At 36.3% G+C, this 15,873-nt stretch overlaps 1 protein-coding gene across 5 annotated transcripts in view; it reads left to right on the top strand.

Annotated features, from left to right (window-relative positions):
* The window catches only part of RALGAPA2 (Ral GTPase activating protein catalytic subunit alpha 2), a 298,342-nt gene that overhangs the window by 129,191 nt on the left and 153,278 nt on the right, over positions 1 to 15,873 (top strand). For all 5 annotated transcript variants that reach the window (XM_038398015.2, XM_038398014.2, XM_043512164.1 and 2 more), the window contains 3 exons: positions 6,907 to 7,035; positions 10,933 to 11,061; positions 13,605 to 13,663. In XM_038398015.2, the coding sequence (XP_038253943.1) occupies positions 6,907 to 7,035; positions 10,933 to 11,061; positions 13,605 to 13,663 (317 nt within the window). The remainder of the gene's footprint in view (positions 1 to 6,906; positions 7,036 to 10,932; positions 11,062 to 13,604; positions 13,664 to 15,873) is intronic.

Below are 15,873 nucleotides of genomic sequence, written 5' to 3'. Positions count from 1 at the left end.
CATGGCTCATTTCTTGCTATTATGGCAAGAGCTGCACCATCTAGTTTGAGGAGGGCTTTTAGGGTGAACTGGGTGCCTAGCTGCCATTTGAAACTGTCCCTCTGGATTTTCTTCTTCAAAAACCTGTGCTTTTTTTGGGCAGGGTCACTTCACTGTGTAGATTTAAAGTCTTTTCTTTTTAAACTTGAAAGGAGAGATTCTTTTAAAGAACCCCGACCTGATTTGGTGTCAGTTTCCCTCAGAGATTCTCCGCCTCCTGCCACAACTATACAAATAAATTAATATATTCAGTATAATGTCTTGATAACATACGCCATACAATACATGCCCACTGGGCAAAAGAGAATGTTTGAGATGTGGTTAAATGGGTTAGATAACATTCCAAACTTTGAGCTTTAATTTCATAAAAAATGTGGAAGTGTAACAATTAGATTTCATGGCTGCAGTCTCAATGTAACTGAGCAGTCCATTTTGGAGCTGGGATTTTAAGATAGAAAATATATTAGAGAATATTCTTAAAGAACAGGATTCTAGAAATGCTCAGTGATAACTGCAGTTTTAGAATAACGGAAAGGCATTGCAGTTGCACCATGTTTTACTTCCATGAACTTAAGAGTAAAACTAAAACCTAAAGAAGCCCTGCTGAGTTAAAAGATGTACTTGGTGATTAAATTTCAATACAGAGAGATTGGATTTGTTCCTTCATATAGAAAGTGTAAGCCAACAAATTGCTGCACAGCTGAAGACTGAAAAGTTAAGGGATAGATTTTCACTTCATTTCTTCTTTTCATTTTAATAACAAGTGTGACCAGACCAGGCTTAGAAAAAGTGAATTTACATTATTCATACAAATTATTTATGCCATGTATGTCAATAAATATAGTCTGCGTATTTAGATGTGAGAGAACGGTTTTTTAACATATTTTGAATATGCTTTTGGTACTTGTGGCAAGGAAATAACACAGTAGTTATGTAGCAAGCTTCTGTAGAAACAATGTGTATGGAGAGATGTCAGTTTGATTTAGCTAGGCATCTTAGTAATTTGTAATATGAAGCATTTTATGTGATGGCTGTTATAGAAGCCATTTAAATTATCTATTTTGTATTACCATTGATTTGAAGTAAAAAAAAGTACTTGTGGGCTTTTATATCTTTTTCTATTAAGTTCTTATTTATAAATGCAATGAGGAGTAGTGTAGAACTTTTAGACTATTAGTGCTGTTTACTGGAACAAGTATTAGTTGGGTAGAGCATTGTTTTCTAAAGACACAATAAGCAAGCAGCTTTGCTTTTGTTCTCCATGGAAAAAGTACTCTTTGTAGATATTTATGTGGCTAATGAAGTGCTGCAGATGAGGACCCTTAGTTCTGAGGCATTTTAGAAACCATAAGCCATTGTGTGTATTACATTCATTTTTACAGGTTTATTAGTTTTATAAAAACATCAAACTTCATAAGACTTTCATATTCTGCTATTATTTTGTTAACTCTTGGAAGGAATCCAAAATTATAATGAATTTCTCCCCTCCCCTTCTCTCCTCAAATGTTGTTTTCTAGATAAGCATTTAGGAGTGCACCTTTTTTCGGTAAAATCTTACACTACTGTACAGACATATGGGTATTATGTGTATAGTATTAAAGAGAGTCACAAAGCTACATTTAAAGCCATTCCATGAAGCTGCTCTACCAATGCCTGGTAAAACTTCAAATCCTTCTTCAGAGGTCAGGAAATAAGAGCTCCTATAACATCAACTTTGTAGGATCCGTTCCTCCTTCCATAGCTCCTCCCCTCCAGCCGCAAATTGTCTGTTACAGAAACAAGGAACTCTGGACTGAGTCTGGTAGCTATGGTCACATGCTACAAGTTAAATTACCTTGCTTGCCTCTCATCTCTGCCCTTGTCCTTGGTAAATAACTTCACCTTTCTTTACTAATCAATTCTTATGCTGAAGGCCTCACCAGTCTCTTCTGTGCCTTTGTTTCCCAACTGTTTAAACCCACATCCCTGCCCTTCCCTCCTCCTTTTTGCCCAGGAATTTAAGTCCAGAATAAATAACATCCAACTTGATTTCTTCTCTCCCTCTTCTTCTTTCCACCTCTTCACTCTTCTTCACTTCAAACTCTGAAGTCTCCTACTTTATGCCCCTGACCCTTCAGGCTGACACCAAGATCCATCCAGAAGCTGGGAATGGGTGGCAGGGAATGGATCATTTGATTATTACCTGTTCTGTTCATTACCTCTGGGGCCTGGCATTGGCCACTGTCGGGAAACAGGATACTGGCTAGATAGATCTTTGGTCTGACCCAGTATGGCCATTCTTATGATCTTACGTTTTTATCCATTTTCATCTCCAGTCATCCCTGGCTCTGTGTCTAGTTCCATTCATTTACCTTATTAAGCACTCTTTTTTTTCCTCAGGATGACAGCTCTGTGTCACCAGCTTCAAAGCATTGTCCATATATAATTTTAACATCATTCCCTTCTGTCAGATAAATATACATTTTAGTACCTATTACTGTTTTGAGAGTACTTTTTAGTGACAGACTTTAGTGACCTTCTATCAAAATAATCATCTTGCTTCATGTGAGTTAAAATTCTTTATACATTTTTGTTGAAACTAGATTAGTGTTTTAGAAACCTAAGATATCGTAGCTAGAATAGTGAGGGTTCCTTTATCAAGTGTTTCAGCCTGTTTATCCTTTGTCTATTCAAACGTTATAGTAGCTCTACTGAAACTCTGAAAAAGGAAAAGGACAAAAAATCTTTTCTGGGAAATTAAAAAAGCAGCATATTTAAGTATTTTTTTTCCTTTTAAAAAAAATTTGTGATGGATATTTTCCTTTTTGTAAATTCCAGTCCCTGGTGATAACTCATTGAAGAACAAGGTGAACTTTCAGTGAAAAACCCAGCTTGTTCCTGATGAGGGACAGTTGGGAAACCTGATAAAGACAGATGGCAAGCTATTTTGTTACACCTATAATCTGCAATAGCCTGAGCAAAAACTAAGTGAAGAATATTTTTATAATTGAACTTCCAGTGAACTTACGTAAACATTTTTTTCACATACTCAGAGGATGGTGATGACCCATATGATGTTGTTTGTTCACTACTAGAATACTCTGTATTGAAATACGTTATCAATTATAGGGTTAATCCGTTTTAGACTGGCATAAACAGGATTTTTTTTCCATTTTTGACACTACGGTTAAGCATTTGGAATTGAAATAGTCCATAGTGGTTCTTTTTTTTTCACTTTTCCATAACAACGTGAACACTAAATTATAGCTGTGCAATTATGTAAACAATGGAAATGCTTCCAGAATGAATACTTCATTTTAGATTTTTCATTTTGTGTAATTGTTGAAAGGTTTGGAGCCATAATAAACCAAAATTATTTTACACATTTATCCTTCTAAAGGTCAATTATGAAAGAAGTAAAGAAACAACACTGTACAAAATGAGTAAACCAATTTCTGTTGCCATCACCATATGTTTTTCTTATTGCTTGTGTTTTTCCAGTTACTGTGTACATAGCATTCAATTAAAGTGATTCATTTACTAGGCTGTAAGCTGCTGAATACAGTGTACTTTTATAGAACCGTGCTTGGAAGGGAAGGAAGCAACTTGCCTCTGTTTGAATTACCTGATTTTTGCAAGATCACGGATAAAGGACAGATGTTCTCACTTGGTTGCTTTCTCATAAATCTGACTCTTTTGATAAGCTGCAAACCTACTGTATTACTACATAAAATCTAGCTTTTATCACTAGATGTGTATAATGCACAAAAGTGTGTTAATCAGGAAATAAGAGATAAAATTTGACAAACTTTGTCATTAAACTTCATTTTTAAGGTTATACTATTTGTATTAATTTTAAGTAAAGCAGAAGCCTTTTTCCTATTTTTTTTCAGATTCTGATTTTATTTATAGTGATATAAAACAGGATTAATGTTAATCAAGTCAATAGAATCATCCTGGATTTACACTGGTATCACTGAGATCAGAATTTGACTGTGGAAACTGATATAAAGTCAAAGACTGAGTGTAAACTGACTTTTACTCAATTGTACGTAGATAACTTTGGTGCCAATAGCTGTGAGCCTGCCACATCACCCAGTAGCATGACTTATGTAAAATTGCAAATCCTGAGTGTGAATAGTGAAAAAGAGAAGCTGAGGGTCACTCCACTGTAATAGCAGTCTTCTCAAAACAATTTTATAGAAGTTTTCTGACTTACTTTGGGGGGAAAAAATCCTTTCTTTTTTTTTTTTTTTTAAATTTGTAAAAGATACTTTACTATGTTTCTTCAGCAGCAAACATTGTGGCATCTGTAACTAAATTCTTGCATTATTTAGAAAAATGCAGTGTAAAAACATATCCGGTGCTAAATTGCATCATCTTGTTTTCTATTGCAACTGTATTCTCACACCTACAGCTTTGTCTTCCATTTATATTCGTTTCTTCCTTTGCTTATTTACGGTGATGTAAAAAGGACCAAAGTTAAAGCTTCATAATCATGTGTACAGAGTGCTTTTTTAACCTAATCAACACCATGCTAGCAGTAGACATTAGTAAATGGTGATCCTCCTAAAGGTTCAGGTTCAGCTTGGATAAATACCCAAAGACTGAGTGTTTATTAAATCTTTGAAGCCTCCTCAGGAGGCTCACAGACCTTTTGTCCATACAGAGCCCTGCCCCCAGTAGTTTCCACAGCCAACTTTTAAAGATTTTAAAACGAAAATTGACGATTTGGTTTAATATCTAGCTTGAACAGATTGAATTAATGAAAGCAGGACAAAGTTAATGCAGTTGTTTGTGGTGTTCGTCATCAAATATGCTACATTCTGCCACCTTTTAAGCCAGGTTTGCATGCATTTTTTTTTATTGTAGCATATGTCAGCAGAAGTGTATGCCCATCTGCTGCTGTATAGCGTGATGCCTGATATTCAGAGCACAGTACAATACCTATCTCTGTTAGTAATTACAGGTGTGTTGTGAGGAGCCCAATGTATTAATCAGCTCCTTAATTATGAAAAAAAGGGTGGATCTTTTGTTCTGCCCTCAGAGCATGAGTTTACCACCCACTTTATGAGCTGCAGCATCCATCTGCTCAGTCTTTTAGAATGTTTGCATTGACTGATATTGACTTTAAAATGTATCAAAGGAAGTGATTAAAACTAGTTTAAACATTAACTTGAGTGGCATTGTGGTCATTCAGAGAGGTGAAAACACTATCTTCTGCAATGCCAAAATTAAAAATGATCTCTTAATTTTATAACAGACAAGCTAGTTTATCATTTCACAGAATGCTAATGTAAATATTTTAAAGGAGAAATAATAAATAGTTTTTGTTCAGATTTCTATGTTTTGCAAAATTACTGATGTAATTTAAAAGAATGGTCTGCAAGTGGGGAAAAGACTGAGTTTATGCTTTTTTGCTTATTTATGATGTATAAGAAGAAGACTTGCTTTTTTAACTACCAATTTTCACAGAAATGTCAAATCTGGTCTTCATTGTTGAGGATAACTGGAGATTTCAGAATTAATGTGGATTGATAACTTTCTCAGATCTTAATTGAAAGGAGGGAAATGTTGAATCCTTAACAAAGGGATTTTGTCTCAGGTGTTTTTGTTTAAATAAGTGATTTAAAAAACCAAACAGTGTTTTAAGCAGTTTGAATAAAATTATTTGTATTATCAATCAAGTTTCACTTCCTTGATACCTGTGATGTCAAATTCTTGCTAATTTTTTAGCTACTGATGGACTATTCCAAGGTAGACAAATCTTTATTTCTAATTTAAAAATCAAGCAGGAAGAATATTTTGCGATTTAAAATAAGGTCGGGCTGCCTTTAGTGCATTAAAAAAGTTGTGGGGAAGGGAGGGAACCTAATCATTTTCTTGAAAAAGTTTTCTTTTTTAGTGGGAATGAGAATGGTTTTGAACTTCTGTGGAAATCAACTACCTCACTCTTCTGAAAAAATAATAATTGCAGTCAGGGTTTATGCAAACTTTGTCTCTCATTTTGAACCCACTCAAGTTTTGTAGATTTGGAACTTCAACTCAGACATTGTTGCGATCATTTCTTGATAAGGACAGCCAGTGAAAAAATTAAGCAGAAGGCAAAGGAATGAAAACATTCTCACTCCAAGAAAGTGTGTGCGCGCGCAATATGTATATGTGTGGCAGCAATGCTTTTGATGGTGTTCTACCCCTTAAAATTAATGCAGACTTCCCTTTAGCATATGAAATAATTAATGAAAAAATTATGTTTACCCCATCTAGTTTATTATGGTAATGGGTAGTTGTGACTTCTGGTAAAAGTTAAACAAAGATTTCTCGGTTTCTGTCTTTCTCTTTGCTACGCGCAGGTACTTTTTGTTTTGATATTTGTGCATTCCTATGAAGCAGTCATACTAAAGTTTTAATAATGGCTGTAGGTTATTGTCTTGAACTATTCAGAAACAAGGACAATAGCTTGTGTAATTTCATTAATGTTACATAGCCATGGAAGCCTGAATAAAATGATTGTGGCCCATTTCTGACGGTATATCAGTTTATCATAAATTTCCGAACCAGTTGAATGTTTTAGTACATCTAATAAACATACAACACATCATCTTATAAATAGTTTTCCTTTTCAGTGTATTTCTAAATAAAGAAATCTATGAATTTTTCTCAAAGGGAGTAAGAATTGGAAACCATTCTAGGAAGTGTGTGTCTCAAGGACAGAATAGTAAACCATATCAATATTTTGGGGTGCTCAATTATATGTATATTTATGTTTTATATATCAAGTATTAACACTTAATTTCTGTTACCAGTAACATCATTATAAAATACAATGATAAATATTCTCAAATATTTTTTTCTATAAAAATTGAGAAAGCATTTCCTTCTTTTCAGGATATTTTAAATACCATCATAAAACACTGCCCATCTTGCTTTTTCTTCTTGGGTTTACCTGGTTTTACAATGCTGATAGGAGACTTCATCACAGCTGCAGCCAGAATCCTTAGTACAGACATGTTGGAGGTGAGTATGACAATGCTCAACATCCAAGTTCCCATGAGAGTGCACAGTCGCTAACAAGGTTCAGATTTCTCTACTCTAACAGGTGTTGACTCATTAGTGCAATGTGAAACTGGGCTCTCAGGGCAGATACCATGGCAGCTGATGTGTGAAATTGTAGGATAAGGTGACATACTAGTATTGCAAAGGTGTTTCATCAAAAGGCCAAAGTGTGAGAAATCATATCCTCACTAATATTGCAGCACATTTACACACTAAAAGCAAGACTTGGGTTTCAGAATCTCATTAGCTTTCTATAAGAAATTAATATTGAAAACACAAAGCTTTCTCATAACAAACGCAGATTTTCCTACATTTTATAAGGGTTAATAGCAATGTGAACCAGATACCATCAAATCTAATTTAAAAAATTTAATACAATACAAAACTATTACTGGTAGGCTAAAATAAGTTTAAAGGTCTGACAAGCCTGCAAAAGCAAGAAGAACTTGTGCATAAGAATGGGACATCAGAACAAGGGTATTCTTTCTCTGTGTTTGTGACTAGTGTAATGATTGATGTTTTTATGCACAGTAACTTTAGATTGTTGTGTAGAGGTATGTTAGCTGCATAGGCACAGAGTACGAGTTAAGGAAGAAGAAAGATCACCTGCTCTTTTTTTCAGCAGAATTCAAATGGGGAAACATTTTGCCCCTAGCTATCCATAACCTGAGTTTTTTGGTGATCCCTGGATTTACAGCCATCAGTTTTAGTTTACTTTATGTCAATTTTGTAGAGTTCTCACAAAAATTAACCAACCTGATTATTGATCAAAAGCTTGCAGAGCTAGTAAGTACTGCAGAACACCATGTAAATATGTAAAAAAAAAAAATTTTTTTAAATCCTTCCTCTGACAAAACGCCTATAGGGCACAAACCATTTTATATTTGCTATGCAATATTTTTATTTGAAAGATTACTAAATATGCAGAATTAATTAACATACTTAATGCACAAATATCTATTTGCCCTTCATGTTCTTGGACAGTTTAATTGGAATAGAGCTTTACATAAGAAACATTTTGTGGTATACCTGGTCTCTTTATATGGTCTACTCTAGTGTATGCTCTATGCTCTCCTTCTAGTGTCATGCTATCAGTGTTACTGTAAATGATGAATTTCCATACAAGACCCATGCACACCTCTTGTGTGAGTATGTGAGGAGGTTGGTTGGTTGGTTTGGTTGATTGGTTTTTGCAGCCATAACTATGACACTTGGATACTGCAATGATGGGCATGATATAAAAGCACGTAGCTCTTGGTGCTGAAAGCTCATACATGAGATTGGAGCCACCAGTATCAAGGAAGCTCCACATGGGTGCAGGATTATACCCATGCGTATGAACTTTCTCGGTCAGGCCACAGATGGAAATATTAAATTAGAGAGCAAAATTAATACCTAAAATGTAGGCTAACATTTTCCATGGTTGCCCTGACCTAAGAGCAATTTTTGCTAACCTGTACCAAGTTTGATTTAAATTTGGTTCTGTAACACTGCAGTTCAAATGCAAAGAAAGTTTATCTAAAGAATATTTACATTAAATTATTTTGCATTAAAAACCCCATAACAAATAGAAGCATTATTGTCTTCTACATTATTAAAGTTGTTTTATAGTGTGCCATAAATATCTACACTACCGTACAAAATACATTACACCAGAAATACTGACAATCAAAGACACAGCAAAAATTGCGAATAAATTGAACAGAAGTGAGGATGGATGTGAAGAAATTGGAGAGCAGAAACAAGATAGGAAGGATTTCTAGAAGAAACTGATTTTAAGGAAGCTCTTGGAGGAGGAAGGGAGAGGATGCATTTGTTAGGCAAGTCATTCCAAGCATGAAAGAGTGTGAAGCAGAGTGGAAAAATTAGGGGAGGATTTGGAGGACTCTAGAGAGTAGAGATGGGGTGTAAAAAGAAACTTGGAGCAAGGTATCACAGGCTCCTTCCAAGGAAAGTACTTAAATTTATAATAGTGGAGTGCTTCAGGGAGAATTTGATATGGTCATAGGTGCATGAGAGTAACATAAATTAAGCACCTGAAGAGGGAGGAATGCAGAGAGGTAATAAGTGGAGAGTTGCTGGAGAAGAGAGAGGTTATAGTAACCAAAATAAGAGACACAGACACAGACCAAGACACAGACTTCTTAATGAAGTTACAGTTAGGGCACTGAGATACCATGTAGATGAGAACTGCCTAAAAACCTACAGTCAGATAGGTGGGTAGGTATAGCTAGATTTAGAGATTGTAAATGTGTATCAATTTATAGGTTGAGCTCAAATTATAAACATCAGTAACTGCCAACATATATGCCAAATGTATCAGATAACTAGGTTAAGAGAAACATTTAGTAAATAATTTCCGCACCCCTTAATCTAGAGAGAGATAAAGTAAGAATATTTAACACAAAATTTCAAACTGAAGTATTTAAAGATAAATCTGATATTTGTTTCTTTCTCTGTTTACTTGGGTATTCCAAGTATATCAATAGGCTTCTAATTTTTAATTGTATAGTCCCTTTTTAGCATCCAGTGCATGTGAATCTAATTTTCAAACATTGGATCCAAATTCTACAATTAGATGCTCAAATCGGCACATAGGCACATAAAACAGATATTTATATATTTAGCTGTGTGTTTTAAGCTTCCAAATATGGGATTTGAACAGCCTATTTAGGCATTTATTTATGAAAATTAGGCTCCCCAAATCTTAAAAAAGATTTCATTTTAGATCAGTATGTTAATGTCCATTTTTAAAAGGTGAGGCTCATGTTTTGGAGTTAATGGAGTAAAACTAAATGCAATATTTTATTTGTAATGCATGCAGCATAATAATGTGTGCACAATTTGCTATTAATATGATACTGCATGAAAGTATCTAGCATTTTGAGCACTTCCACATCACTTGGTTGAGAGAAATAATTAAAGCTAGCAAAGATATTAATGTCTCTATCGGTTCAGCAAGCACAGTGCACATCTTGTAGTTTCTGATTACAGTAGAACCTCAGAGTTGCAAACACCTCGGGAATGGAGGTTGTTCAGAACTATGAAATGTTCGTAACTCTGAACAAAACATTCTGGTTGTTCTTTTAAAAGTGTACAACTGAACATCGACTTCGTTCAGCTTTGAAATTTTACTATGCAGAAGAAAAATGCTGCTTTCTCTATTTTTTTTTTAGTAGTTTACGTTTAATACTGTACTGTATTTGCTTTTTTGGGGGGAGGTGGGGGGGGAGGTCTCTGCTGCTGCTTCATTGTGTACTTCCAGTTCCAAATGAGGTATGTGGTTGTTGCCTGGTCAGTTCGTAACTCTGGTGTTTGTAACTCTAAGGTTCTACTGTATTACACGTATATTTCAAGTAGCACAGAAAGCCCCAGAATGGTGAAGCTACAGAATTATCCAGAAGAGTTGGCAATAAAGCATTGTGCATGAACAACAGATGAGGATCAATGAAAATTTAACCCTGAGGTAGGATGTAATGGCCTAATTTCCAAGAGTGGTCAGTGCAGTCAGTCAGAGAGCTAGCTCCTACAGAAGCAGTTGCTTGCCTCTTTTTGCCAAACTACTGACCCTGAAGACCATCTGAAAATGGAAATGGGAGGAAACAATGGGAGGAACAATATGTATCATAATAAAACCAAAACTTTATGCTGAGTATGCAAAAGTAATGCCTGATTACTATTGAGGGTATAGTTTATTGTATAAATTCAGCAAAAAAAGAGCAGAAGAGAAATGTGATCAAGTACAAAGAACTTAGAGTCTCTTTGATGATGTTACACAGTATCATCGTTCTTTAAAATGTCCTTTTTATAGCTTATTGGAAAAAATAACATATATTATGTTTGTATTTTTTTCTTTAGGCCCCTCGCTCAGAAGCTCATACCATTCTTGGTTCTCTTGTTTGCTTTCCAAATATCTACCAAGAAATCCCTCTATTACAACCCATCAGTGAAGCTGATGAAATCATCGCAGGAGCTGCAGATGTCAAAGTAAAGTAAAATTATATTAGTTAATCCTTATCTAATCTAGTGAAGTTTTACATTTGGTTAAATAATTTAATTATTTTTATCATGCATTAAAGAGATGATCATACATTAATTGATACGTGATACTTTCTTAATTTTACAGACCATGTTTAGCAATGAACTAAAATATAGTGTAAATGTTTCAACTGGTGAAGTTAATTTTTTCATTTAAAGGAGAGAGAACTAGCTAAAATCAGCTGCTGTTTATTTGTGTCAGTCAAATCATTTTAATCTCAATTTATAAAAAAGCTATTTATTTTTATTATGATGTAGTGTATCTGTTCCTTAGATATAAGTACATCATTGACGGACTGGGCTATGCACAGAGGCATATATTTATTTTTTATATTATATTAAAGTATGAAACAATGTACATTTACTGGAGAGAGAAATCAGTTTTGCTCTGATATGTTTGCTTAGAGCATTAATTTCAATGGGACTCCATAGGAGAGTAACTGTACACATGGATATAATGTTTTGTAGTATAGGGGCCTCAATAATAATCATCTTGTTTTAAACAAGTGATAAAATGTTAATTTACACTGAAGTCAGCCCTAGAGGTAAAGATTGCACAAAAGCCATGAGATACATACCGCAGTAATATACTGGGGAATTTGGGTAAAGATGTAGGAGAATCTTCAAATGCCAAGTAGGTAACTTCAGGTGGTGGGAAGAGGATTAAGACCACCCTCCCACACACCCCCTCCTTGACACCTGGTATGATATTCTTGCATTCTCCACCAGATATGAATTGGGCTTGATAGAGTTATGAGAAATATTAAAATGAACCAAATTAGGGTTGAGTCCTTTTCTGAACTAAATAAAGTAGGCCAAAATTTTCAGACTTGTCTGGCTAGAACTGAGACACCCTAGGGCTGGATTCACAAAAGGGCTTAGGTGCCTACCTGCTAATTCACAAAGTCTGACAAAACTGGGTTTCACAAACCCCCTTGCTCAGCTGCCTCTGAACACTGTATAGACACCTAAATTCACTCTGCGCCTAAATTTTTTCAGCAAAAGTTCCCTGTGTGTCTGTTTCTGCCTCTGCTCGTGCACACTGCAGCCCCATGCCAGGCATCTGGATGCCTAGTCCCAGCGCAATGTACCAACAGTGAGAAGATGGGCATTTCTCCGCCTAATTAACTTGCAAGGCCCAGTATGGTAGGAGATCTCTGAGCGCACTTACCAGAATGAGCCCCCATGGACAGACTTTTATACAAAGTGGCTGGGGGAGGGAGGACCCTCCTTATAACGTTGAGCCCAGTGTTTAGAGTACTCACCTGTGTTGTGGGAGACCTCTGGTTCAAATCCCCTACATCTGAGGTAGAGAAGGGATTTAAAGGTACCTGTAACCTCTCAGGTGAGTGCCCTAGGCTATGGGATATTCTAATGTGGGGCTACTTCAGTCTTTCCTTTTGAAGATGTTCCACTGTGAATAAATAGTGAAAGAATAGTTGGGCCAGAGGGAGAGGGAGAGCGAGAGCAAACATGAGAATGACTCTGTAGCCTGGGGGTTAGCAACTGGAGGTGGGAGACCCAGGATCTAGTCCCCCTGCTCCAATGACTTGTTAAAATTATTTATCCACAGTGGAACAGCTTCAACAGGAGACACTGAGGGAGCACCACATAAGAATATCCCAGATCTCTCACCTGAGAGATGGCAGATCCCTGTTCAAATTCCATTTACTCTTCAGGTGGAGTGGGGCTTGAACCAAGATTACCCTAACCACTGGGCTAAAAGTTAGGAGGGAGCGCCTCCTCTGAACCTCCTTTCATCCCCATCTTATTGCAAAAACAGCATAGGTGCCTTATGCCAAGAGAGGGTTTGCATCTAATAATCCCAAGAAGATGGGGAGGTGCCTCCTTCCAGACTGGGTTTATGCACCAAGCTCCCTCAGGGGGAGGGGCTTAGGACTCATCCCTCATCTTGGCATCTCCCATTGGGTAGCTTGGGCGGGGAGCTGCCTAGCATGCTGGCTTTTGTGAGCCCCATTCTGAGTCACCTGTCTCTCCTTATTCATTGTATAGGGAGTCTAGGCCTGAACTCAGGCTTTGTGAATCCCAGCAATTTTCTAGGCACCTAGAGGTTAGGTGTGGAGACACTCAGCATCACCACACCTACATTTCTTTGTGTATCTATCCCATAAATCCCTAGTTAAGCTATTAAAAGTGACTTTGACTTTTCAGACATGCTGAGCGCTCCCAATGAGACCAGTGGGTGCTCAGCAATTCTGAAAATCAACTGACTTCAATTGGGATGCCGATGTTTGAATGTAGGTACTTAGTCATCCACCCAATTTTATAAATGTTGGCTGCAACCAATATGGCTCTCACTTTTTCTAAGGGGTATTTATTTCATATCATATTTTGACAAGAGTATACTGAGACTACCAAATTTATTTCACTTGTGACTCAGTCCAAATTAGATGTCTAACACAGTTGAATTAATAGAGAAGTAATCTGTTTGTGGAAAAAAGTGTTTATTCTAATTAATTTTATTGTTTTAGTGTTACCTCATAAATATTCTATTGAAGAATGCCACAGATGAGCCCAGTGAAACTGCAAGGTAAAATCCTGAATGAAAGAGAAAATACTGTGGAGTCTTAAGATGGCAAATTGAAACAGAAATAAGTTGTGATGTGAAAGGGCTGTACTTTTTGGAGACCATTCAACTTGAACAGTATTAAAAATAATAGGTTGGATGACAATGTTTTGGAGGATAGTTGAAACTGAAGTGTTATAAAGTTTTTTAAACAGATTAGACTGAAATTTCTTGTAAAGAATATTATATTGTTGTGGGTGCTTTTTATTACTATTATTTCATCTACCTGTAAACAAATAACTCTGTCCATGGTTCCCTTTTGAACTTTTGTTTTGTAGCACAGACAGTGGGACCAAATTTTGCTCTCAGTCACAGTGTAAGGAAGCCCAGAATTGGGACTGCTAGCCCACATACATACCTTGAAGCTTTGTCTTTTTGATTTTATACTTATTCATAGATTCCAAGGCCAGAAGGGACCATTTTGATCATCTGGTCTGACCTCCTGTATAACACAGGCCATAGAACTTTCCCAAAATAATTCCTAGAGCATATCAGAAAAACATCCAATCTTGATTTTAAAATACACTGATGGAGAATCCCCTACGACACTTGGTAAATTGTTCCAATGATTTAGTACTCTCACCGATAAAAATTTACTCCTTAGTTCCACCCTGAATGTGTCTGTCTAATTTCAACTTTCAGTTGTTGGATTGTGTTACTCCATTCTGTCCTAGATTTAAGAGTCCATTATTAAATATTTGTTCTGCATATAGATGCATACAGACTGTAATCAAGTCACCCCTTAACCTTCTCGTTGTTAAGCTAAATAAATTGAGTCTATCACTACAACTCATGTTTTCAAATCCTTACTTAAAAAAACCACCTTATATTTAAAACAAAACCACAAAGTTTATTTTTAACCTTTATTTTCCCTTTTCAACTATTAGTTTTAATAAAATCTGTCCTATGCATTTTCTTACTAAAAAGTTTAATCTGATGGATAAAGCACATCATCCTGAATAATGTAAAGAGCAGGTAAACAGTATGGCGTCCACTCTAAGACATTTTCAGCGTGGCTTGCTGGATGTCAAATGTATTTACGTGTGTCTTGACAACTTTGAAGGATACAAAGCAGGGGTAATCAATTATTTTTTGTCAAGGTTCACACTTCTTGCTCAAGGTATATTCAAGGTCCAGACTCCAGAGAAAATAATACAAATATAAAAATGATGATGATGATGATAATAATTAATAAGTAAGTAAAAAGGTTTTGTGGTCCGTTCAAAAGTATTTGACAGTCGGGATTTGTCCTACGGTCCACCTATTGACTGCCCATGTTACAAGGTGTGCAGTTTTCAGAGTGGTAGCCGTGTTAGTCTGTATCAGCACAAAGAACGAGGAGGACTTGTGGCACCTTAGAAACTAAATTTATTTGGGCATAAGCCTTCGTGGGCTAAAACCCACTTCATCAGATGCATGCAGTGGAAAATACTGTAGGAGGATATATACGGAGAAAATGAAAAAACAGGGGTTGCCATACCAATCCTAACGAGACTAATCAATTAAGGTGGACTATCATCAGGAGAAAAAAAACTTTTGTAGTGATAATCAGGATGGCCCATTTCAAACAATTGACAAGAAGGTGTGAGTAACAGTAGGCGGAAAAATAGCATGGGGAAGTAGGTTTTAGTTTGTGTAATGGCCCATCCACTCCCAGTCTTTATTCAAGCCTATTTAATGGTGTCCAGTTACCCAGGTTATTAAAGAGACAAGGAAGGGGACCATTCAGGGTAAAATGGCCCGTTAACATCTGTCCAGTCATAGGGGGTAAAGGAAGGGGGCGGGGAAGTCAGTTGCGGGAGTGGTGGTTTCAGAGCAGCAGCCGTGTTAGTCTGTATTCGCAAAAAGAAAAGGAGTACTTGTGGCACCTTAGAGACTAACGAATTTATTTGAGCATAAGCTTTCGTGAGCTACAGCTCACTTCATCGGATGCGATGAAGTGAGCTGTAGCTCATGAAAGCTTATGCTCAAATCAATTCGTTAGTCTCTAAGGTGCCACAAGTACTCCTTTTCTTTTTGAGAGTGGTGGTGTTAGCTGCTTTCTTTCCCCCCTATGAATGGAAGGGTGTTCATGGGCCACTTCACCTTGAATGGTCCATTTGAAATATGTGCTAACTACTTATGCTAAATAATCAGTGCCACCTTCTGTTTAGCTGTGACACTGAATACCTTTC

Source organism: Dermochelys coriacea, chromosome 3, assembly GCF_009764565.3.
Source record: "Dermochelys coriacea isolate rDerCor1 chromosome 3, rDerCor1.pri.v4, whole genome shotgun sequence".
In the NCBI taxonomy this organism is placed as follows: Eukaryota; Metazoa; Chordata; order Testudines; family Dermochelyidae; genus Dermochelys; species Dermochelys coriacea.
Note: the sequence above shows the minus strand (reverse complement) of the source record. Positions and strands in the feature narration are given on the sequence as shown.